Source organism: Centroberyx gerrardi, chromosome 15, assembly GCF_048128805.1.
Source record: "Centroberyx gerrardi isolate f3 chromosome 15, fCenGer3.hap1.cur.20231027, whole genome shotgun sequence".
In the NCBI taxonomy this organism is placed as follows: Eukaryota; Metazoa; Chordata; class Actinopteri; order Beryciformes; family Berycidae; genus Centroberyx; species Centroberyx gerrardi.
The window spans coordinates 18,771,342-18,795,939 of record NC_136011.1 but is presented as its reverse complement, the minus strand read 5'-3'; the positions used below and the strand labels follow the sequence as shown (position 1 = coordinate 18,795,939).

At 41.8% G+C, this 24,598-nt stretch overlaps 1 protein-coding gene across 1 annotated transcript; it reads left to right on the top strand.

Annotated features, from left to right (window-relative positions):
• Nucleotides 1–515: 515 nt before the first annotated feature.
• On the top strand, nucleotides 516–24,395 carry pibf1 (progesterone immunomodulatory binding factor 1). The gene is made up of 18 exons (XM_071911687.2): nucleotides 516–1,162; nucleotides 1,342–1,442; nucleotides 2,039–2,237; nucleotides 2,750–2,869; nucleotides 4,126–4,259; nucleotides 4,500–4,608; nucleotides 4,808–4,927; nucleotides 5,031–5,092; nucleotides 5,998–6,123; nucleotides 6,820–6,918; nucleotides 10,617–10,782; nucleotides 14,866–15,016; nucleotides 15,592–15,682; nucleotides 16,617–16,719; nucleotides 19,708–19,838; nucleotides 21,303–21,387; nucleotides 22,925–23,107; nucleotides 24,061–24,395. Exons 1-18 carry the CDS (start codon nucleotides 899–901, stop codon nucleotides 24,112–24,114), a joined length of 2,298 nt encoding a protein of 765 aa, XP_071767788.2. The 5' UTR covers nucleotides 516–898; the 3' UTR covers nucleotides 24,115–24,395.
• The last annotated feature ends 203 nt before the right edge of the window (nucleotides 24,396–24,598 follow it).

Below are 24,598 nucleotides of genomic sequence, written 5' to 3'. Positions count from 1 at the left end.
TAGCTACCCATGTGTAAACTCCCTCAGTGGGACGACAAATCTTTCCCAGAGTTTTGAGAAACTCGTGAAGCTAAAAAGTCGGATTTTCTGGTCTTGCTTTACACCCACGTATCTCTCCGATATAATAATTGCTATCTGAAAAATATGACTAAGTAATACGAAAATAATATAAGCGCGATTTACTGTATTTGACGTACAACAATTTTGAACACTGCATTTAATTTTTGTAGGCCATCTACCGCATGCTCAATGAAAACAAAGCAGAGGAAGGCAGAAGAGGGATTAGTTGCTAGCGGCATAAGGGATAGTTAGCTAAACAGAGCACCCCCTACAAGTGGGGAGTGGTATTGCATAATGTGTGCCTTACTATGCATTATAGAGAAGTGGGTGTTGATGCCAGTGTATGTTTATTACGGTAGAGGGCGCTGTAGCCAAAGCTCGTCGGTGTTGGGGTCGTTGTTTGTCTGCACCGACCGCTCCACACCCTCCTTGTTGTCAAACTGTTGGCGGTTAGCAGGCGGTTTGGAGCGGGACCCTTGAAAATAAAAACAAACCGTCTGTTAGTGTCAGCTCCAGGCTATAACGCTGTATTGCGGTTACTAGCTTGTGGAGGTTTGGTAGTTTGGATTAACTAGTGAGTGGTGTGTGAATAAACCGGGTTGGAATTTGTTTTCGGTTCTTCTCTTACCGCTTACTATCTAAAATTTACGGTAAACGTTAGCCTTTTCCAGTAACAACGGTAAACGTAGCTAATGCGTCGGTCAGTTGGCCGCAAAGATTTAAATATCGCGATGTCCTTGAACTCTTGATTCATTTTCTAATCCGACTAATCTCAGACTCGCTAACTAGCTAACGTACATACAGGCAAAGTAAGAGGACACGAAGCCGAGACCGAAACATGCCTCCTAAAAAGCAGCAGATGAAGCCGAGGACGGCCAACATCTCCAGCTCCCTGGACCTAGAGTCGGAGGACCTCAGCCTGGAGACCACCGTCCCCACCGAGGATATCTCCTCGTCCGACGATCAGCGGGACGGCTCTCAGAAGGTGACCCGCCAGCTGATCGAGAGGAAGGAGCTGCTCCACAGCCTCCAGCTGCTGAAAATCGAGCTGTCCCAGAAGAACCTGGTTATAGACAACATGAAGGTCGACCAACTGACCAAGGTAGGGGGTGTTGTGGAGTTTTGTTTGTGAGAGAGAGACGGAGATGGAGACTAAGTAAGAGAAACCACCTGTATGAGTCCCACTATCCAGCATTATTATTTTTGTCTAGCATGTTTTAGTGGAGACATAAAACAACACAGTGCCTTGTTTGTTTACTGGGTTGTGTTGTTGTGTTTCAGATTGATGAGCTGGAAGAGAGGCTAAATGATGCCCTACACCAGAAACAAGTCTTGGCCCTGAGACTGGACAGCCAGCTCAAACTTGCTCAGGAGGAGAACAGGTGAGGGAGGTGGAGGCAGCGATACACAGAGCTACATAGGAATATAACTGATAAATTAGGTAGGATGTGACAATGATTTACTCCTGCATTCTTGTGGCAGCCCAACACATATATACAGTATATGTAGATATATCTGATTTCTGTCATGCCATTCTACCATCATTTCAGGGTTCCTATGCAGATCTGTAAAGTTATATATACAGTATATATAGGAATATATTAAAAAAAAAAGATGACTTTGATCATCTCCCCAGCTCTTGAAAATGTTTAAAGTAGCACAGGAATCTGGAAAGCTACACAAAAATAGCCATATAATTACACTGACATTTAACATATTTGTTGTTATCAAGAATCAATCAAGAACTATAGTCATATGGCTTTTGGACAGTCATCTTGCCCAGCCACTATCTGCATACATCTTGAACACCAATTGGAAAATCAAAGTCTGCAAAAATATGAAAATTATGCGTAGGAACCCCAAATAAAGTTTTAACCAGTATAGCTCTCTCTATGTTCTCTATTCTGCCAGTTGGCAGGTAAGCACAAACCTGAACTAAACTAACAGAGATTATCCTCACCTTGGGCTGTGACTGCAGGAAGCAGCAGGCTCTGCGTAAGCAGGAGATGGATGCGATCCTGCTGAGGCAGCAGCAGCTGGAGGAGACCAACCGACAGCTGTGCGACAGGGCTGGAGAGCTGCGCAGGTCCCTCAGGGAGCTGGACATCTCCCAGGACAGGTACCAGGAGCTCCGTGACCTCCCCGAGGACAAACTCTCCATACCTGAATACGTAGCTGTAAGTAAAGGCAAGGTCTCCCTAATCACTACGCCACCCTGCTGCACCCTGCTGAGAGCGATGAGAAAGAGGAGAGATGATGAGATGATGATGAGAAGTTGTTGGTGGATATTCCTGATATGAAACTGACTGTCCTGATATAGCAATGAGAATGTTAATGAATGATGATGATGATGATGCTATGAGCAGGTTTGTCCCTGGCTCTTGATAAGTTTAACTGGTAATATCACTAATGTAATGGTTTTTATTCATATTGCCAATATGCCAGTATTGTATGATTAGTTGTGGAAAGTGGAAACTAAAATCACAGTATACGGTTATACACGATTAATTGTGCAGCTCTGAGAAAATGGCACACGTTAAGTTTTTATTGAAGTGGTCAGGGGAAAAAAACATTTTGGCTAGTTGTGTCACTTAATGCTTGATTTTTTTTTCAGAGAAAACCCTGGATGGGAGGATGAAGAAGCTGCTGTTGACAAATTCTGTGATTATTTTCTTTGTGCGGTGCTCAGATGCGTTTCTATGAGGTGGTGACTCCTCTGCGGGCCCAGCTAACAGAGCTCCATGTGAACAGAGGCGGCTTGACTGAAGAGCTGGACACACACAGAACCCAGATGAAGGCCCTGATGGAGGTACCACACACACACACACACACATGCAAAGCCTTTAATACCTCTATGCTACGCCTTAACATTCCATATTATCATCTTTAATTTTTGTTGTTTTGAGGTGAGATGTTTTTTAAGATCCTAGGGTAATTTATCTCAGCTGCACAGATTATTGTTTCCTTCATATTTTATCACAGTTTGTCGTCTGTTTCTGTGTTTACTGTTCAAATAAACTTAAACATTGAAGATGTTTGTGATGTGTACATGTGCACAGCATATCAGCCAGGCACTGTTTTTATATCCTTGATTTGTAACAAGCTCAGAAAACCATCCAGTTGCATATGATATTGAAAGTGATATGAAAGTGATATTCTTTTTGATGTAGACATTACACTTCCACTTTAGGTACACCTCTGCCTTTACACAAACACTCACTCCTCCAGACTGCGAGTCACATATAAATAAAGCATGAGTATAAAGCATGCAGAAAGGGTCGAGAGGTTCAGTTACTGTTGGGCGAGACGTGTGAAGTGACTTTGAACATGGTTTTATTTTTTGGTGCCAGACGCGCTGGTACCAGCATCTGAGAAAGAGCCACCCTTCAGGGATTTACACACACTAAAGTGTCTAGAGTTTACAGAGAGTGGTGTGATTTAAAAAGAAAAAAAAGTCAGCAGCAGCCCTGTGGGCGAAAATGCCTTGTTGACAATGATGCAACATGCTGAAGGCAGGGTCATAATTTGGCATTACTGGCATGAATCCATCCAGCCTGGTGTCAACAGTACAGACTGGTGGTAGTGTAATGGTGTGGGGAATGTTTGAGTATTGTTTGAATGCCACAGCATACCTAAACATTGTTGCTGACCAGATGCATCCCTTCATAGCCACAGTCTACCCTTTTTTCAAATGGATACTTCCAGCAGGAAAATGTCCCATCATCTCAAGTTGGTTCCAGGAACATGACAGTGACCTTAGCTCAGTCCGCAGATCTCAACTCAATAGAGCACCTTTGGGATGAGGTGGGCTGGGATGTTCGCCGCATGAATGTGCTGTTGAAAAATCTGCTGGAACGGTGTGACGCTATTGAGAGAGCATGGACCAAGATCCCTGTGTGACGTTTCTAGCACCTTGTTCAATCCATGTCTGTAAGAATTCAGGCTGTTCTGGAGGCAAAAATGTGTCCTGTCTTGCCTGGTGCCAGCTGAGTATACCTAATAAAGTGGATACTGCGTGTATATAAACGCTGGTTTGCACATGTTTGTGTGCGTGTGTACGCACAGAGCTACGAGGAGGAGCGGCGGTTGCGTACGGAGCTGGAGTTAAGGAGCCAGAGACTGACCCTGGAGCTGGCCGACACCAAACAGCAGATCCAGGAGGGAGATTACCGCAGAGACAACTACCCCAGCCTCAAACGGTGTGTGTGTGGGTTTGAGAGAGATTGTGATTGTGACTGTCTTTGTTCACTGATTTTCTTAGTTACAGCAACACTGTGCCACCACAGCACTTTGGTGTTAACAGGTGGAGTTTTTAAAGTCACTCACTCCAATCATGCACAACCCTTTTTCAGGAATCCATTTTTTGGGACAAATATCAAATGGTGATTCTAAGTTTTTCTACTTTTTGTGTTTCCTGGTCATGTTGCTGTGGTTTGTAGTGAGCGCGACGGCTTTGAGACAGAGGTGAAGGAGCTGAGGAGGAGACTGGAGACCCTGGACTTGACTCATACCACACAGACCAGGGAGAGGGACACCCTCAGCAAAGAGGTACTTCACACACACACGCACACACACACATACACACACAGTCTCCTACCTTAAAAAACATTAAACGTCAGATGTCTACAATTTGTACTTACCAATCCAGAAATATGGCTTTGTCCTGATAATGTCCATTTAAGTCTCGTCTGGCTGAAATACAGTTATGTATGATTGTCCACAATGTGTTTCTCTTCTTGTCCTGCAGGTGGCGACATTGCAGCAGTCAGTGACTCTGCTGCAGAAAGACAAGGACTACCTCCACAGGCAGAACGTGGAGCTCAGTGTCCGCTGTGCGCATGAAGAAGACCGCCTAGAGAGGCTGCAGGTCCGTAGAGTTGCACAGCTAGGAGGCTCATCTAATGCAAACAGCTGTAATTAATCAGAAGGCCTCATCTAATATGTCCTCACTTCTTGTTTCTACCGTCCAGGTACAATTAGAAGACACTAAGAAGGCCAGGGAGGAGGCGTACGAGAAATACGTGGCATCCAGGTTAGGTTCCTGCTGATTTACACCAGTCACCAGCAGCCATTCAGGCATATCTAACGTTCTGATGTTTTTAATAAAGGGCACTTAAACTGCACCTGAAAATTGTCAGACACCAAGCAATGACCTCACTTCTACTTGGAGTGGCTGGATGGCTTAGTGGTTAGTGAGGTTTTCCCCCAACTGGAGGGGCCCGGGCTCAATCCCCTGTGTGATTAAATGTGATCCAGACCATAGGCTGATAAAGCACCAGTGTTGCTCTCCTGACCTGTCAAAGTATCTTGAGCAAGATACTTAACCTACCGGCTCCAGGGCACCACAATCTGGCTGACCCTGCGCCTCATACATTACTCTCTGGTGGAAGACCATTGATTTTAAATGAGCGAATCAGTTACCGCTGCATCATTCCTTTGCAATGCATTGTGTTTCAATCCAGGTATCACGTGCATTGGATTTATTTTACTTATGAATTGATAATGTACATGTAAACTAAAATGAATGTCATTTTGTCTTGTTCTTTGACAGCTCTCTGTAAAATGTTTGTGATGAATGTGATTTCATCAGTGAAGCAAACTTCCAGCAAAAGTGTATGTTGTAATACTACAATCAGTAACCATATCTAATCAATTTAATCTCAATACGTCTGTAGTCAGGGATCCATTTGTTGAAATCTGCTCAACTCTCTTTCAACTCTGATCTGATCTGCACTAAGAAAGACTCTTGGGGAAAAACTGTGACAGCAGATTTTCACCACACTCTTCAAGCTTTGTTTGTTGGGGTTAATTATGGTCAAAAGCATCTACTGTGTTTGTGTCCGTTTACATAGTTTCAGACTCATGCAACTGCTGTTGTGCTGCTCACTCCTCTTTTCACATTTGGGCCCATGTTTTTCATGGTTCTTCGCATTCCAGAGACCACTACAAGTCAGAGTATGAGAACAAGCTGAGAGAGGAGTTGGAGAACATCAGGCTGAAAACAAGTCAGGAGATTGGCAACCTGCAGAGAACCTCCAGGGAGATGTATGAGAGGGAGAACAGGTACCGCTCTTGTCTCATACACCTCTTAAGATATGTACAGATGTTAAATATTATGAATAAATGCACACACCCAAACAAGTTGTTGATGCTGATGTATTTCTATCAAAATCAAGGGAAGTTGCAGACTTTGTGCCCATACCATTTGAAATTATTTATTCCACCATGATTCAGCTAAGGCTTCATCTGTTTGTTCTGTGTTTGTTTATCAAAGGGCAGCGCTAATTTCACGAGATTCTCAATTATCAAGTACAGATGTAGCCGTTGTTGAAGTCACACTTTTTTACATGGTTGCTGTACAGCTGCTGGAGTACTAATGCAGGATGCAGTTTCTTATTTAATTCATCATTTCAAAGGGGGGCAAAGTGTTCAAGTGGAAATAAATTATACATACACTAGAATTGGTAAAAACAATAATTAAAATGCCCCTTTGTTGTCAACCAGTATGAAACTCATTAGTCTCATTATGTGGCAAGTAATGCCACACATGCAAATTTTGTGGAAAGGCAATTATTACAGAAATGCTTTGATTTTAGGTTTGGAGTGGCATTTTTCAGAGTAGGAGAAAAAGAAATGAAAAGAAATGTCATGATGTCTAAAGCATAAAGTGTGTGTTCTGTGTACAGCATAAAGCACTGGTGCTTTTGTATTGGTGTGGAGGGCATCTTTTGATTGGGGTGTGTGTGTGTTTGTGTCCAGGAACTTACGTGAAGCCAGAGACAACGCAGTGTTGGAGAAGGACAGAGCAGTGGCTGCTGAGAGAGACACTCAGTCCAGACATGACCAGCTACTGGAACAGTGAGTGAATTCATCCTACACATAAGAGGTTACTACAGGTGTCTGTACATTTGACATTATCCTTCTTTGAAATACATTCAAAATATTGGGACAGTGAACTAGTCTTTTCTTTTTCAGCTGTTGTCATTCAATGTGGTTAAAAATGTCATTAATATGGTTTAAAATAAAAACATAAAAGTCATATTTGACTCAACTTAGCACTTCAGCAGCCGCTCAGAGACCAAGTCACACTGGTCGCTGTAAGATAGCGGATAAATGCTTGAGGAGGATTTTGTCATCATGTGGGTATGACATGATGGAGCCTTTTAGCAAATACCACCTTCAGACTTGCTGTGCTTGATTCTCAAGCTCAGCCCGAGGGCCGCTGTTAAACTGTCAAGGAACTCAGGCCAGTTGGTGCAGTTTTCTGTTGCCACTTTCAGCTGCATCAGATTTTGAATCCATTGCTTGTCTTTGTAAGCAAAGTGTGATAGCTTGGTGTGTGGGGATGAGCCAGCGGTGGCAATAGGTCCTGCTGTTTTTTGCATTATTTGACACAAATCTATTTTCACGTGATTTCAGACCACTAAAAAATGTTACAGCACGCTCTGCTGGTCACAATACCGTATTGGACAAGAATTCAAACAACCATAAAACTGGTTTGAAAAGGATTTTAATGACGTTTTTTGAATTAATTAATTTATTTATATATGTATTTATTTATTTATTGGCTCAATTGTTCAGTGTTTCGGCGGCCCAGAAAATCAGATCGGCAGCTGCCAGAAAGTTCTTTATGCTGGAAAAACCCAGCAATGACTCGGGTATGACTTACTGTTGTATACAGTAAGCTTATATAATTTTGACTTACTGGGAATCTACTGCAAACTGTGTGCTTGTGCTTGTTCTTATGCTTGTGTGTGTGTTTGTGTGTGTGTGTGTGTGTGTGTGTGCTTGCGTGTGAGCAACTGAAAGCCTGTCATTAGCGCATGTTGTGGGTGCGGCGAGACTTAGGTGGCTGTGGTTTACTCTCTCTTACTAAAGATCACATGAAAGCTCTGAAGTAATGGTGGGGTCAATAGGTCACATAGAGGCCACTGAGAGGTGAAAGGTCGGTTTTCTACCAGCTAGTATCTCTGACCCGACTGCCTGCTTCTCGGGAATGAAATACTTCCAGCTCAGGTTGAACACAAACTGAGAGAGAGGACGCTGTGCTGAACTGGAGACAAGTTATTCGCTGAGGAATTCTCCTCCTAAAACAATGGCCAATATTTTATATTGCTTCTCCATACCATTTGCTCCTTTTTTTCTTATTCTTGGATAAAAAGGACAAGAAAAATTGGCATTGACAACTCTGAAAGAGGATTTAACTGTGAGCTTTTATAAGATATCTGCTTCAGTTTGGCCTTTCTATTTTTTCATTGATTACAATGTAAATAATTGGTATTTGTTAACATTAATTTCTAGTCATTTATTTTGAAAAGTGGTATACATATAAAGTTTCTTATTATGATAATACTTATTATATAATAATACTTAAATCCTACTTATCCTCAGTGATTTTCTCAAGTTGACAATCCCAATCTCTGCTTCAGGCAGCATGTCCCATGTCTATATTGCCTCAAAAGATGCCTCTGGGTCATGGCCTTATGGGGTGTTTCCACCTCTTGCATGGATATTGCAGCAGATGCATTGTGGGCCCTGGTGCGTACGCATACAAAACACACACACACGAACACACACACACATACACACAAAGCCAGCATTTTCTTTTTCTTTTTTTCTTGGGGGAGACATTGTTTCAGGTAGCCTCTTGAAGAAGATATTCTGGTGCTGTGCCATATCTCTGTCACATAAAACAGTTTGCATGTCTTGAATTGAACAAATCCTATGTATTAGCATCTTATTTATATATATGTGTGTGTTTGTGTGTGTGTGTGTGTGTGTGTGTGTGTGTATTATACTTATTTTCTCTGGCACACACAGTTTAAGAAAAAAACATTGAAATTATGAGAAATTATGTAATAAAGGTGTGTCCAAAATGTATCTCAATTCATATTGCAGCTGCAATATTCAGGAAAATTTGTATATATATATTTCCCCAATATTGTGTCTGCGACACACAGACAGATAGACTCACACAACAGCAGCAGCAGCAGTGGTGTCACTGTCACTGGGTTTCTACTAGTGACTTGACATGCCAATCATTCTTCCAGATCCAAACTACCAGCTGTTGGTCATTCCCTACCCTCCCGCCCCCCTTTTCTCTCTCTCTTTCACTCTCTCTCTCTCACTCTGCTGCGATCACATTCCCACTCTGCGTCGCATCCCAAGCCAGCAACGACAGATGCTAGCCACAAGCCTTTAACCCCTAACCCCACGCATGCCTCTATTTTTGGGGCAAAGAATGAAGCGGACAAGCTTGAAATGGCGTCAGTGATCATTCTAGCGTGGAAGGCCAGCTACAATCTCAGCACTCTATTTCAGTTTGTTGGCGAACTCGCCAGTCACAGCCAAGAGCTTGTACAAAAACACAGACAAAGTATTTAGAGTGGTGTTCCATTTTCACCTCTGTAGTAGGCCTAAACGTACTGTCAAGACATTGCCCTGGGGAGCTTCCCTGTCAGGAGCTCTTAGATAGCTGCAAATATTTCCAACTCATTACTATCAGCATATTAAAGGACAGAGAAAGAGCATGGCTCGGTACACCGCACTGGAAAAATATGGTTCATTTGGTTAGGAAGGTATTGCTTCTTTGCAGCCACCATTGACAAAAGCGGGTCTAAAATGTCGATCGTGTGTACACGTCTGTCACCGTGAGCACACAGCTCAGGCCTGCACTCTTACGGATGATGAAATCCTATCGGGTCAGCTGTAATCGAGGGTTATTAATATTATCCAGCCCACCTCTGTGGCCTGATGAAGTCCCTGTGTGTGTGCATATGTGTGCATGCAGTGACATGTTTTGAGAACATAAACTGTAAAATAAGTTGAGTGTCTTGTCTCTTTCCCTCGCTTGTTTTTTTAATTAAACTGTTGAGTAGAAACACCTTTCTCTAGCTGCCAGCTAGACTCATTTAAGATCAAACAAGACCAAACACTGCTGTGAGCGCCATTGAGAAATACTGTTCTCTAATCAAATGATTTAGGACTTAACTTTCCTGCTTGGTGACCTAGTATAATAGTTTGCCAAGCTGTTAGGTTCCACTGCACATTTTATTTGAATATAAAACTCCAAATTGTTCATTGTGCAAGACAAGGCACACCAAATTATCGGTTGCTTGCCAATTGCCAAACAAACATGTCATCATACAAGAGGGCCACAAAAACAGAAACAAAATCCATGGGGTGTGTGGGAGTATTAATAAAGTTAATTTGACATTTTTGTTTAACGCTGACATTACCTCATTTGTTTAAAGAGTGTTTGAGAAACCACCAGGCATGCCTAAGCTCAACCAGAGGCCTGGTGGTGAGTTTGGCCTCTCGGCGATAAGGAGGCTGGGCTTCGGCCCCAGTTGAGTCGGTACACAGAGTCTCTCTGACTGCCTGTGAGTTGACATTGGAGTTGATGTTACGGGAGAGATATAATACTTTATCAGCCCAGTGAGCTCTCTAGAGGTATACACATGCAGTATACCATACCACCCATCATAACGACTATTTAACATACGACTCACATTCACATTTTTTAGTGAGGTGTGTGTGTGTCTCCATGTATCCAGGTTTCGTCAGCTCCAGCTGGGTACAGACAGCCGGGTGGCAGAACTGTCCAACCAGGCCAAGCTGCACTCCTTCGAGGCCGAGCGTGCTCAGATGGTCAAGGAAGAGACGGCCAAGGCTCTGGCCCAGTGCCAGGTGGAGTGTGAGAAACAGCAGAAGAAACTGGAGGTACTGTGCAGACAAGGAGACGAAAAGGAAAAAAGCTTTCACTGATTGTAGTGTACTACAATGTTACTCTGTCTTTTTGCTCTGTGCCTCTTTCTCTCATGCTTTCATTTCAATTAATTAATCTTATAATACAATACAATACAACAATGCACAATACAATAGCCTTTATTGTCCCCAGGGAAAATAATTTTTGTAGCAGTTGATAATGTAACTGTCGGGTAGTGTAATAATTTATCAAAATGTAATAAAATATCCTTCTAAATGAGTCAAAACGTAATAAAACCTGTTAATGTAATAATCAATAATGGATAATGAAATAACCTCCTCAGAATGACATTTTAAGATATTATCTTCCTGATTCACTTGCTGTACTTTCTGGAGGTGTGCGACTTGGTTAGAGGGTTAGATGGCTAGATGGTCAGATTGATAGATGGATACGTCATTTATCCCAGAGGGAAATTTAGTTGTCACCAACAACAAACTCAAAACCCAATAAACTGCACAAGAAAACACTAATAAAGCTAATAAAAAATGAAAATTTGTGCAATAACACAATGTATATATTATATATATATATATATGTATATGTACAACCTCTTAACATAAATGATACAGTAAAAAAAAACATACATATCAATATTTTCCACAGTAAGCAATAATCAGTAAAAATCCATGTTCTCTCCACCAATACAACATATACAAGAAAGATATTGCACAAATCCGTTTCCACATCAACATATAATGTAGGTCCAAATTTTGATTGTCCTTGTCCAGTTAGCATGTTGCCCCAGTGGGCACACTGCTCATTCTGGGATATTGCACGTAATGACATAGTGACATATTGGTGTAATGACATGTTACTCATGAGCACATCAGAAAAGATGGCACGTTCATTTATCAGACAAAGTGACATAATGCATATAATAATAATAATAATAATAATAATAATACATTTATTTTATAGAGTGCTTTTCAGGGTACTCAAAGACACTTTACATAAGTTAAAATAATCATAGAAAAACAACACAAAAACATATAACATACAACATTAATCACACATTAAAAGCAGTTCTGAAAAGGTGAGTTTTGATTAGTGATTTGAACGTGAACAGATCGGTGCAGTCTCGGATGTGTTTTGGGAGAGAGTTCCAGAGGGGGGGGGGCAGCTATGGAGACGACTCTGTCGCCCCAGGTCCGGTGCTTGGTCCTGAGTGGTGGAGACAGGAGGTTGGCATCAGAGGAGCGGAGGCTGCGGGTTCTGGAGGACAGGGGTGATGTGGTCACGGGAACGGGAGTGGGTGAGCAGGCGAGCAGCAGAGTTCTGGATGTACTGGAGTTTATTTAGGACTTTGGATGATGTGCCATAAAGAATGCTGTTGCAGTAGTCAATTCTGGATGTGATGAAAGCATGGATCAGAGTTTCGGCAGCAGAAAAGGAGAGTGATGGGCGGAGACGAGCTATGTTTTTTAGGTGGAAAAAGGCAGTTCTGGTGATTTGTTTGGCGTGGTGTTCGAAGGAGAGGTTTCTGTCGAAAAAGACTCCGAGGTTGTGGATGTGTGGGGAGGGAGACAGAGTGGAGTTATCGATGGTGAGGCAGAAGTTGTGAGTGGCTTTGGTGAGGGATTTGGGACCAATGATTAGCATGTCAGATTAATGTTGCAATGTTCAGTGCTCAAGCATGATTTTTAAATTCTGACAGTAAATCTGCGATGCTTCGTCCCTGTCATATCACACTAATTCATAATCAGCATCTCCAAACTCAGTGTATGATCACAAATCGCCCTGGCAACTTGGAAAACAAGTTACAACTGGAAATGTGTAGTAATACAAGCACTTTTTCTCCTGGTGCACATTGTCTCAGCTAGGTACCTCTATTGTGCAGGTGTTGTTGACGTTGCTGTGCCTGGAGCAGATTTTCCTGCACGCTCTTGACCCAGTGAATAGAGTTTTATTCGTAGGTCCTGGACGTATCCAATGTCGCTCTTACTTATACTCAGACCATCCTCCCAGCATTCTTTAATCAGGCCCGGTGCACCCATGGGTTTTTGTCTGTATAGCAGCCCAAAGGGGGAAAACCCTGTGGAAGCCTGAGGTACCTCCAGCACTGCAAATAACAGTCTACCCACTTGATCTTACACACCACTGCCTTGAGTGTTTTTTATTTTTTTTATTTTATTGAATGCTCGATCATCACAAGGTCGTGTCCCTCCATACCGGCCTTCGGCAACATTGTGTCAACCAGGAAAGACCATGGAGAGGGTGTTCTGGTTCTTGCCCGTGCTTATTCATTAAGCACCACACAAATGAACGTCACAAAATACATACTACCACTGCTGAAATCAATTAAATCAATCCACAATACTTAAAGATAAATGTTCAACCAGTCTTTACACTCGTCCTTTTCAGGCTGTCTCACTCGCCAGCGTGTAAAGATGTGCTTCTCTTTGCCATCAGTCCAGTGGCTCCTCTTGTCTATGTCTACTGAAACACACACAGGTATAGGAGAGGGTAATTGAGCACAGGTGGGCCTTGTTGTCACTATGGGCCGCTCCTGAGATCCACCTCTCGACCCCTGCCTGCCAGACTGAAATATTTGGTATAGTGATATATTGAATGAATGAGGAAGCAGCAGATCCATCCGGTGTGCTGGAGCTGAGTGGGCTGGTGGAATTGTAAAAACTCTATAAAGCATCTGGTCAAAGGAGGGGTTTGGCACTTCGAATCAAACATCTTTTCTCTATAAACACAGTGAATGAAGGCCTGGCTTCTGATGCAATATTTGAATTGTGACAGATATCAGGTGAAGGACATCTTTTGAAAATAGCTTTGAATTTGTTCAGATTCTTCTTAACAGTGAGTTTTGAAACAGTTTTGGGACGAGCTTGCTTTCAATTAGAATTTCTTTCTTTGTCCTTCTCCCTCTTTATGAGGAGATGGCAACAGGGAATTTCATCCTACTATTTGGTAACAATGTAATGAAATGTTGGAAAATGGTAAATCTATACATGCAAGGCTGTGACAGTGAATGATAAATGTACACATTTGCTGGTAAATGTATAAATTTACCATTTTCCCACATTTACCATAACAGCAACACTGAAAGAGTTTTGTTGAGTTTTTTGGGTGAATAACCTGAAGACATTTTTTATTTCAGTCACAACAGTGGAGTACACTGACATATTTTTAATTGTAGTCTATAAATAGCATTTTAAAGTTGTTTTGCTGTTGATGCTTAAAAATTCCACCCCATTTAAAGCTTCCAACATGCACATGGATACTCATGACATTTTTGGTGTTTCTTAGGAGTTTCTACATTATAAGTATCATGAGTTGTTACATTATGATTAAGTATCATTACATCATCAGTTGAAAATCCCTTACAATGTAATAGTCGCTGGTTAATGGAATAATGTATTACATTATCTGGCAATTTGTTACCTTAACAGATTCACATTGTTAGCATTAATATTTTTTCCTCATAGAGCGATATTTTATTACATTTTGAAAAGTTATTACATTATCCAGTAGTTTTTACATTTTCAGATCCAACAGGCCAGCCAGAAAACACAGTTAAATCATCGGTCAGCTTATTCTTCCAATGCCATCTCATGAAAATGAAGTGCACATCGTACTCAGCAGTGGGCAGCATATAAAAACAGCATTTATAACTAAGAACCAACATTCACAGTGTTGTTGTTATTCTAGTCAGGTTATTCTTGTGGAGCAGCCAGAACCGAGAATATGATGCACGTCATGCATATTAGTGGGTAGTATGGTAGACCGCATATTCACAGCTAGTAAATCACTGAAATCAAGGCGTACAATCTTGCATTAATGCACATCACACACAATAAGAAATGTAATTTTAAAACGGACATTTACAGATATACCTTTATTGTCATTACGTCCAGTGAACCACATATTTCCCAGGATTTGATAATATGATAATTGAAGGCGAAATTCATCTTTTTGCTCGCCCCTCTCCACAGGGCAGTCGGAGCACAGGGTTCGCTACAGAACAGTAACCCCTCCGTCAGTCCTTCTCTCTCTCTCCCTCACTCCTCTCTCATCCGCTCCCTCAGGTCCTGACCCAGGAGTTTTACAGGCTGCAGACGTCATCGGAGAAGCGGCTGGCGGAGCTGCAGGCTCAGAATGCCGAGCAGGCGGCTCGACTGGAGACTTACGAGAAGCTGGAGCAGGAGCTGGACCAAGTCACCATGCAGGCTGCCGAGAGTAAGGACACAACATTACTTCTACATTACACATTACGTACACACAACATTACTGTAAAGTCAGAAATGTAAAAGCCTAGAAAAAAAAATAGGACACTGATGCCGTTGTGCTCTCAGATGCATCTAACAGGGGGCTGCCATCTGTTAATGTGTTTCCTGCAGGTGTCATAAACTACAGGGGAATCTTTACGTAATACAATTTCAAATGCTTTGACAAATATTGCATTGGATTAATATGTAGGCACCAATATGAGAAGAATCAGTAATTGCTAGCGGGCAGCTGTAGTGGAAGGCCTTGTGAGAGTGGAGGGAACACAAGTGGAAGAGAGTAGAAGGATCTTGTGTTAAGCAATAGGATTTCACTACAGGCTTTGACACAGGAGCAGGACATGTTAGCAATAACCACAATGTTACCACCAAGTGTACTTGTACTATAAGGATGCTATTGCCACATCTTTATTATAATGGTCCTGGAGGTATAGGCTACATACAGTGTATACAGTATATATATATATACACATACATATATACATATATATATATATATATATATATTGTGTTTGTGTCTGTTGCCAGTTGAGAATGAAGAGGAGGCAGAGAGAGTTCTGTTCTCTTATGGCTACGGTGCCAACGTTCCCACAACGGCCAAAAGGAGACTAAAACAGAGGTACAGTACATGATGGCTATGGTTGCACTTGTTGTTTCAATGCGTCTTTTATCATCCAGTTACGCCGGGACACATTGTGACAGTTCTGGTTGCACAAAAATTGGATTTTGCTCATGTCACATCGGATCTTTAAAACCAGATATGGCAATAGTCAGGCTCGGAAAAATCGAAACAAGTGTAACCATAGCCCAGGACTGCAATAGGTGTTTGTTTTTGTATCAAAAGGAGAGAGAATAACCTGACAGTATTCTACTGAGAAGCCACTGATGTGTGCGTGAGTATTTCCTCTGTATTCATTTAGCAGTGGTAATAATACAGTTAACCAGGGTTAGACCCATATATTGGTTTGTCAATATATGGCTACATAAAAACAGCCTGTAAAACATGCATTGAAATTGTATTTTCTTTGCATTTTTTATTTATTAATTTAATCGTTTGATTATGTTTTCTGTAAATTCTTCATTTAAAGGCCTCATGTATTTCAGAGTTTCCCCTACAAGTGAATAGGTGAGGTGGGTCAGCCAGCCTTAAATAGCTGCTAACCCTAAAACATTTTCATATGTGGAGAGATGTATCCTATGGTCTAAATGCAATTTTGATTAGCCTCCCTGTCAGGAATGAAATTCTGTGGGAAACACTTTTCTATTTTTAATTGTTTGGCCTGAAAATGGTGAAAATTGCAACAAGTATTGGGATGTAGTTTTCAGAAAGATTTTTTTTTACCATATCCAAATAAGAACACTTCCAGCACTACATTCTACACTACAATAAAATCTCTGATCAAAACAACCATGAATGTGGAGCCAAAACCAAAATTGCCCACAACTACCACTGTTACATAAATTGTAGGGGAAACACTAGTGTGTACTTGTTGCTGTGATGATGTTTGGGGATTTTTAAAACTGTGTGTTTTGTCTGTGTGGGTATTGTGTAGCGTTCACCTGGCCCGCAGGGTCCTACAGCTAGAGAAGCAGAACACCTCGCTGAGGAGAGAGCTGGAGAGACACAGCTCACAGTCAGGACAGATTTCTGAGGAGGTAAACACACACACACATATACACACACATACACAGCGAGGGTGCGTGCCTGCCTGGGGATCATCATCATCAATGAGATAAACTTTAAATGGATGTAAAAGAAAAAAAAAAAAAGCACTGCAAGTAGGTACATGCAACACACACACACGTCCTCCCTGGAGTCTGTTTTCCCACCGTTGTGAATCTCCTACAATAACTGAGATCACGGTTATTCTGCTACAGCGTTTATTAAAGCCATAATGATTTATTTCAACTAGCTATTACCTTGCTCTCTGATGACATAACAGTGTTATTATTACAGAGCCCAGCGAGGTGCTCCTCTCTCATCACCCAGCATTTACCTTCTCACACTATGGCATGGCAGTCGACTGTTAGCTAGTCAATGGCAAGAGCACAGCTAATTGCTCTTACTTTAAAGACGGACTCTGCAATCTCACATCAAGCCCTGCAATTCAGGGTGGCTTTTCTCTGTGATACAAAGAAACAATGAGAACTCATATGAGTTTGGTCGCCTCATATGTCATTCTCTGTATTTTAAACCTCTTTGGTGAGGGTTACCTGGCTTGGTTTTTGGGGAGCTTATGTCCCAATTTAACCATGGGCCGAGTCTGGCTTTAAAGCCGTGTCAGGAAAATGAAAGGGTGTTTGGGGAGAAGAGACAGCAGACAGTGCAGAACTTAAATGAGAGGAGTGAGAACTTGGAGACTTAGTGCCTGTCAAACTTGTTGACAGAGAGGAAAACAGTGCCAAAAACCGTGACGGCCATTCTCCACACTCTCCCAACAACTCGTTGCACCAGCCACTGAGGCTTTTGTTGTGTTTGGCACACTATGTGCATGTGTACGCAACACTGAGAGTTAATTTGGGTGTGTATATTTTGTCTGTGCGTGACTTTGTGTGTGTATGAAGTCACATGTCCTATACTCGTGTTCTGATGTGAAAACCATCCAGCAGGGTTTGAAATTATGCAAATGACAGCTCTGGTAGCCAGTGTTTTTGACTTTGTAGTTCCTTATTATAATCTCGGCCAATGATAGGAGAGATTGAGCAACCCAGAGTAGTGATGTTGGGCTGACTTGTGACTAAAGAAGCCAGTCATTCATCTGTCAGCTTTGATTGATTGGCACTTGTCCAGAATACTTTATGATTCAGAACATGAAAGCAAGAGGGTGAAAAGTTATACTTCCTAGCACAAAAAGGTCTTGGGTGTTAACCACTTAACCACCCACACAGACGTCCTGACTAACTGACTCCTTACCCTCCCACCCAGTCTACTCACTGTCAAACACTACTGGCTGGCTGTAAAAATGGTTTAATATGTAACACCATGACTTTATCTTTTGTTTCCCAGATTTTGAGCATGGAACTGACTGAAAAGCAAATGGATATGTATTAGGCTCATACAGCAGTGTTTCCCACACATAGACTTTACTTGGGCGGGCCGCCCAGGTATATTAACGGCCGCCAAAGTATATTTGGCGACCCATTTTAGCATTTTTTATTTTTATTTTTTTATCCGTCCGAGAGAACGACGCCATCCGCGATCGATTAACTAGTGGACAATCTCCCCTCGCTCTGCTCTACCCCTCCAGGGTTTCCCACACACAGAAAACTTTATATGAAACTATATAATCGTAAAACTGCGTGTAGCCATTGATTCGCTCAGCCCCTAATTGCTCCACGCGACCTCTCTCTCTCTCTCTCTCTCTCTCTCTCTCTCTCTCTCTCTCACTCTCTCTCTCACTCTCTCTCTCTCTCTCGCTCACTCGCTCGCTCGCTCACCGGACCCGTCTGTTCGCCTCCCACTGCACACGCGTGAGGGATATTTTTTTTCCATGCCAAGAAGACGGCCGACTGAATTCCCGAAAAGAAGAACTAACAGTTAACGTTACTCGGAATACAGCTGAGTTTCCGAGATTAGCACGCTGTATAGCCTAGCTGCTAGTCAGTATCCACTGAGTGGATTAACTTTTTAACTCTGACTCTGAATGTTTGCTCCCTCAATTAATATTGATATCGATTAATATTGAAAAATATTTTCAAAGAAGGAAAAGGACTGGTCCTGAGGAGGAGCAGGACAGTCTGGACCAGAGGAGCTGCTGAGCAGTAAAACAGAGTAACGTTAGATAATAATGTCAAAGGCTGTAATGTAACGATGTAAAGATCCAGGAGAGACTGACAGCACAGAGAGATGCAGCAGGGCAGAGGGGCAGAAAAGCAGATTTCTCTGTAAAAGGGGTCTCATTTCTATTCTTCACCTTGTAGACAAAAGCAAGCAACAAACAGAACAGTGTAGCACTGTTTATATTTTTAAGTTATGTTATTTTTGACACAAAGTACTTTAGATATATACAGGTTAGTTATTTGTTTGACAAATGGAACTATTTAAAATGGAGTACATTAGATAAATTTTCAGCCATCCAGGTAGTGGGATCCTTTATTGATATTAGCCTATATATTGACAATATCAGAGAATACAAGAATAAAAAGGCACTCACATTTATTGTCATTGAACCAGTGTCTCTTGATGACATCAGAGATAAGGGAGTCTTGGCTCTTTTTCTAGTTTTGAGAAAGAGTCATTCATGTTCACAAATATTGACTGAACTATACAAAGTCCTTGTAACCAGATGTAACTTCGGTTTTATGGTGGAAATGTTCCTTCAATGCTAACATCGGCGTTTTCAAACGAGTGGTAGAGCTGTGTTCTGTATAATGAACATCATGCTGACAGATGCTTGAATCAGTCAAGCTCTTGTTGTTGCATCATGCCACATGTACGACTCATGCATGACAGTTCAGATTCATGCCTATACCTATCTAATCATATAATACAAACAAGTCAATATAGGTAGAAATTGTCTTTTGATTTTCAGCTATATTATTAACTGAGTAAAAAGGAATCAATCCTGACTTTGTGTAGGTGAAATTACTGTTGCTATAATTGCTGTAATAAGTATAAGTGTGCACATGTGTGTTGTTCCTCAGTTGTCGGCAGCCAACCGTCTGTTGCAGCAGACCCAGCAGCCCTACAGCTACCTGATCGAGACAGTGCGACAAAGAGATGCACAGATCAGCAGCCTGAAGGAACGCATCGCCTCGCTGGAGGACGATGTCAGGTACACACGCACAAAGACACACAATGGACACGAAACACACGTTTCTTTCTGTGCAAGAGCAAACTGAACTAAGAGAGACACAGATCCTGCTTTCAAAATAAAGACCAGTGGGCCTTCCTCTAGCTTGCCACACTCTTTCTTTGGTAATTTCACCTGTTGCAACGTTTAACCGTGGCTGTAGGCTTTCTCTCTCGCTGGTTTTCTTCACTATCCTTCTTTCTGTTCCTCTTTCCCTCTCAGGCCTTTCTCATTCTACTTATGTGTAGGCCTGTGTGTGTGCATTTGTTTGTCAGTGTCCCAGTGAGTGAGTATTTCCCGTCAGTGCACCAACACCACACTGACCTGAATCCCCCATGTCCCCCCTCTCTCTCTCTCACACACTGAGAAATATGCAAACTAAGAGACTGTACAGGTTTCCTCTTGCTGCAGTACTGTTGAGCGCTCACCTGGGGCTAGCAGAAAAGGAAAAAATGCTTTAAATGATCTCAAGCTTCTCAAACTTCCCCCTCTGACAGAGATATTGAAGCTTTCCCCCAGCTGTGCAGTGCTGTCTGTTTAACAGTAGAGGCGCAGCTCACTGGAGAGATTGTCTGGTCCAGCCCATAACATCGCCAAACCTCAAACCCAGAGACAATCAAATAAACTCTAGTAAACTCTAATCTGCTAAGAATTCGAATGTTGTGTCCTTACAAAAACGTAATCACTTTATGTACTGCAGTCTCTCTGTCTGCAACCCTGTTTGCTTTCAAAATGTCTGTATAAACTGAAGTGCAAGGTTTTGCAGGTGATATGCAAAATGTACTCAGCTCCTCTAGTGACTAATACCTTGGTCACAGCAGGACAGAGGCAGATGTCAAGCCTTACCACCTGCGAGTTTAGTGTTCCCAGTGAAAAGTGGTCAGGCTACCAAGGTGTTATTTCAGGATTTGCGAGTTGATTTGCTTTTTAAGCACCACCACTACAGGCTCCTGCTTGTACTTTTCACAGCCCCAGGAAAGAACACTTGGACAGTACAGTTGAAAGCTTGAGATTGTCTCACAACCTATAAGCCTAAGAAGCTAATGAATTCCAGTTTATCACCTTGGTCAATTTAGAAATTCATGACTCCCATGTATTTCATTTCTTGTTGGACTGTTGATGGTTTTATACCCCTAAATTATACCCTCCATGCCAATAAACGGAACAGCTGTCGTTAAGAATCACTTTGCTTAAAGCACCACATGAACTATCGGCGTCTCACTGGACTAACTTGTTTGCCAACATTCTCCTGGTCCTTAAAGTAACTAGAATACAAGAAGATGGAGACAAGGAACATTGAATGATTTATAGTAAATACAGTAATGTATTTATATGAACTCAAGTAGGATCTTAACAAATCACCTGCTCGCATGACCTCTCTGCCTGACCTGTGTGTGTGTGTGTGTGTGTGTGTGTGTGCACACGTGTTTGCCTGTGTGTGTCCAGTTTGCTGAGGAAAGAGCGGACTGCTCTGCAGCAGGTGAAGAACAACATGGCTGCTGATCTGGAGAGACTCCTCAACCATCGAGAGGTACCCATGACGATGATGATGATGATGATGATGATGATGATGATGATGATGATGAGGGCCATGTTTTGCTCGTTAGTTACTGCACTGATGACAAAATTCCAACTACTGGATCCTATCCAGTAGCCCATTAGCCTGCTAAAATACCACACTTAGCCTCAGGTATTATGAATGTTAGTTATGTCTGCTACTTTCTCTCCTCCACTGCTTCCTCCACTGATTCCAGCAACACTTGCAGTACTGACAACAAAGATTTATGAGTAAAACCGCCGCGTTGCAGTCCATGGCCTTCCTCAGGGTTTGATAACATTCTCAGCAAGTGTTCCTGGAATGTCTTTCCCAGTCTTACCTGCCCGTTCCATACTCCTTGTTAGTGGGTGAAGTTGTGCCAGAATACCTTTTTTGTTTCAAAAGGGTGGCATTTTCTCATTTAAGCCTGGCCTAACCCTGTTCTACTGTATATGTCCTGGGTGCTAAGCTGTGCTTCTCTAGAAATACACAAAATCTACCAGGTATGTCTTTTGCGTAGGAGTTATCTACTTTGCTAACTGTAGCAAGTTGCAAAACATTTTTACATATGAAATAAAAGGACATTTGATCTTCACATAGGGCAAGTTGTCGCGGTGTGTTGAAATGTGTCCCTCACTAAGAAATGATCACTCAAGACTGTGTGTGCTTATATGTGTGTGTGCGTGCATGTGTGAGCGTGTACCCCAAGCCAGCCGTTTGGTGTATGAAGTATGTGCCCTGTCATAGACAGCTGTTCCTCAGCCTGGCTGTTTGGGATGCCACGGAGGTGTGTGTGTGCGCGTGTGTTTATGTGTGTGTGTGCTTATGTGTGTGTGTGTGTGTGACATGCCAGGGCTCATGTCCTCAGGGGTGATAAATAGAACCGTGAAATGGCCCGGAGTCCTCCCCTCTGCCCTGCTGCCACCCCAGCAGACCCTTGAGCTTGTTTGGCTTGTTGCAAGTCGTCCCATAGTTGGACTTGAAGAGTTAAGCTCTTTAGCCTCGTGGTTCAGGACATTTCATCAGATAGCAGCATTAATAATTCTTGAAAAACATAAAACATTAATTTTAAATTAATGTCTCATGAAATTTAGAAAAGGTATTATCTTAAAAAGTTTCATCATTTTGCACTAAAAAGTATCTGTACAACTACAAAATCTAGATCATGCAATGTATATGTGGTATATTAATATGAATTTTCAGCTTATCCCTGCTTGTAGTCTAGCGGGAGAACCCATGTCAAAAGTGACCTAGCGATTTAGTTAAGCGGTCTCTTAACAAATACTTGACTTGGGTCAGGTTTTCTAGCCTTGAGGTGGTCTGACAACCAACTGTCAAAATGAACTGGTGTGTCTTTGTGCAGGGATGTGATTTATCACAATTTCTCTGGGATTTAGGCTTTTTGGAGGCTATACTCCCACCCATTTCTCATGAAGATTCATGTTTTCCTGCGATACACTATTGTTTTAGTATTTTTCTTTACACTGTTCTGGTCACATCCCTGTTTGTGTGATCCCATGTGATTCTCCAGGAGCTGGCGGTGATGAAGCAGGTCCTGATCAGCATGCGGTCCGGACAGGGAAACGCTCTGAGCCTGTTGGAACCAGATAGAACTGGGATCAAGACCACCGGCACCGGGAAACACCAATCCAAACGAATCGGCAGAACCACAGAAGAAGAAGAGCCGGCAAGCAGACCCAAACCCACTGTGTTCGTAAGTGTCTGTCTGCTGCCGCCGGTCACATGAATCACACCCTCTTAACCTCCCTGGAGAGAAGTTCAGTCAAAGGAGCACAGTGGTAGGCAGGAAATAATTAATACAGTGTAATGGTGCGATATTTCCCCCCACAATCTTATAATTGATACATTCATGTCAAGTATCAATATTCTTAATTGTGAGGCATAAATGCAAAACCGCGTAATAATGTTGTAATAAATTATGTACTTGAAAATGAAAAAAGAAAGAACAAAAGGGCATGAATTTCATCATGTAATTGATAAATGGCTTCAGTTTGACATTTTATTACTGCAAGGCATATTATTTGAGCTTTTTACTGCAGTCAGTTGAACAAAAATGAAATAATAAATCACAATATATCGTTGTGCTTGAATCACAATACTTTTAGTTACAATGCAGAACATTGAGAGTTATTGCAATATTATTGTGATTTGGTCCCAGATATTGTAATAATCCCCAGCGCTACATTCTACTGAACATTATTACGGTGATGATATTCATAATAGCTGCATTAGGATCGCTAAAGATTACTCATTGTTTGTGACATTTTTTTTTTTTTTTTACTCTGTCACTGTAAACATCTGTGAGAAAGGTCAAGGTGAAGTTACAAGGAAAGGGAAATAGGTGAGAATGTCTTGAGAATCCAAGTAAATTTGTTGGTAAATCTCGGGCATACACTTTATTTATTGATTGATTCATTTACTTATTTATTTTATCTATTCTCCTATGATGTCGCCTTTAAATATGAATGTTTGTAAGGGACACGAATGGTCGCAGGGTGGAGGACAGGGAAGATAATGTTCATTTTTCATATGATGTAAGAAATAGAAAATGGAAAAAAAAAAAGAATCCAAATAGAGCTCCAGGCTTCATGCTCGTCATGCTTGACTAACCATTGTATTCCCTCTTTCTGTATCTTTTCATTGCAGACCAATAAGGAAGTTCCTGATTGGTACCGAAAACTGAAGCTCCAGCCCAAATGACCAATCAATTATGTTGCTACCGATGATTTGAATAGATACTCAGGGCTTCAAGTGAAATGTTTTATCAAGAGTTTTTGTGTTTTAAACTTTCAAATCAAATTTCATCAAATGTCAATAACTTTTTTTCTTTTTTTTTAATATAAACATTTTTTGTGGAAGACTGTTTTGTTATTCTCATCTTTTGTTACATGTTTGGGGTCTGATTCAGAAGGGATAAATCCCCTGAGGCTGGTCCAAAACCAGAGCTATTACCTTCCACAGGATACACATTCCTACCTAACTGACTGGCCCAAAAAATTCCTCTTCCTTGGCAGTCATCTGTTTTATTAGGTCTGTCTATCATTATTTCCTCATCCATTCCAAGTTAGCCAATACTGGTGGCTACAGACGAACAGTGTGGCTGGCCCTCTCACAGAGAACCTTAGCCTTTGATTTGTACGAGCCGAGACTCCTTTGGCTTTAAATATAGACATACTAGGCATAC

Coding starts and splice junctions, on each gene's coding strand:
- pibf1 (XM_071911687.2), top strand. CDS start 899: ATGCCTCCTAAAAAGCAGCAGATGAAGCCGAGGACGGCCAACATCTCC. Junction 4,609..4,807: donor GGGACACCCTCAGCAAAGAG/GTACTTCACACA, acceptor CTTGTCCTGCAG/GTGGCGACATTGCAGCAGTC. Junction 10,783..14,865: donor AACAGCAGAAGAAACTGGAG/GTACTGTGCAGA, acceptor CCGCTCCCTCAG/GTCCTGACCCAGGAGTTTTA.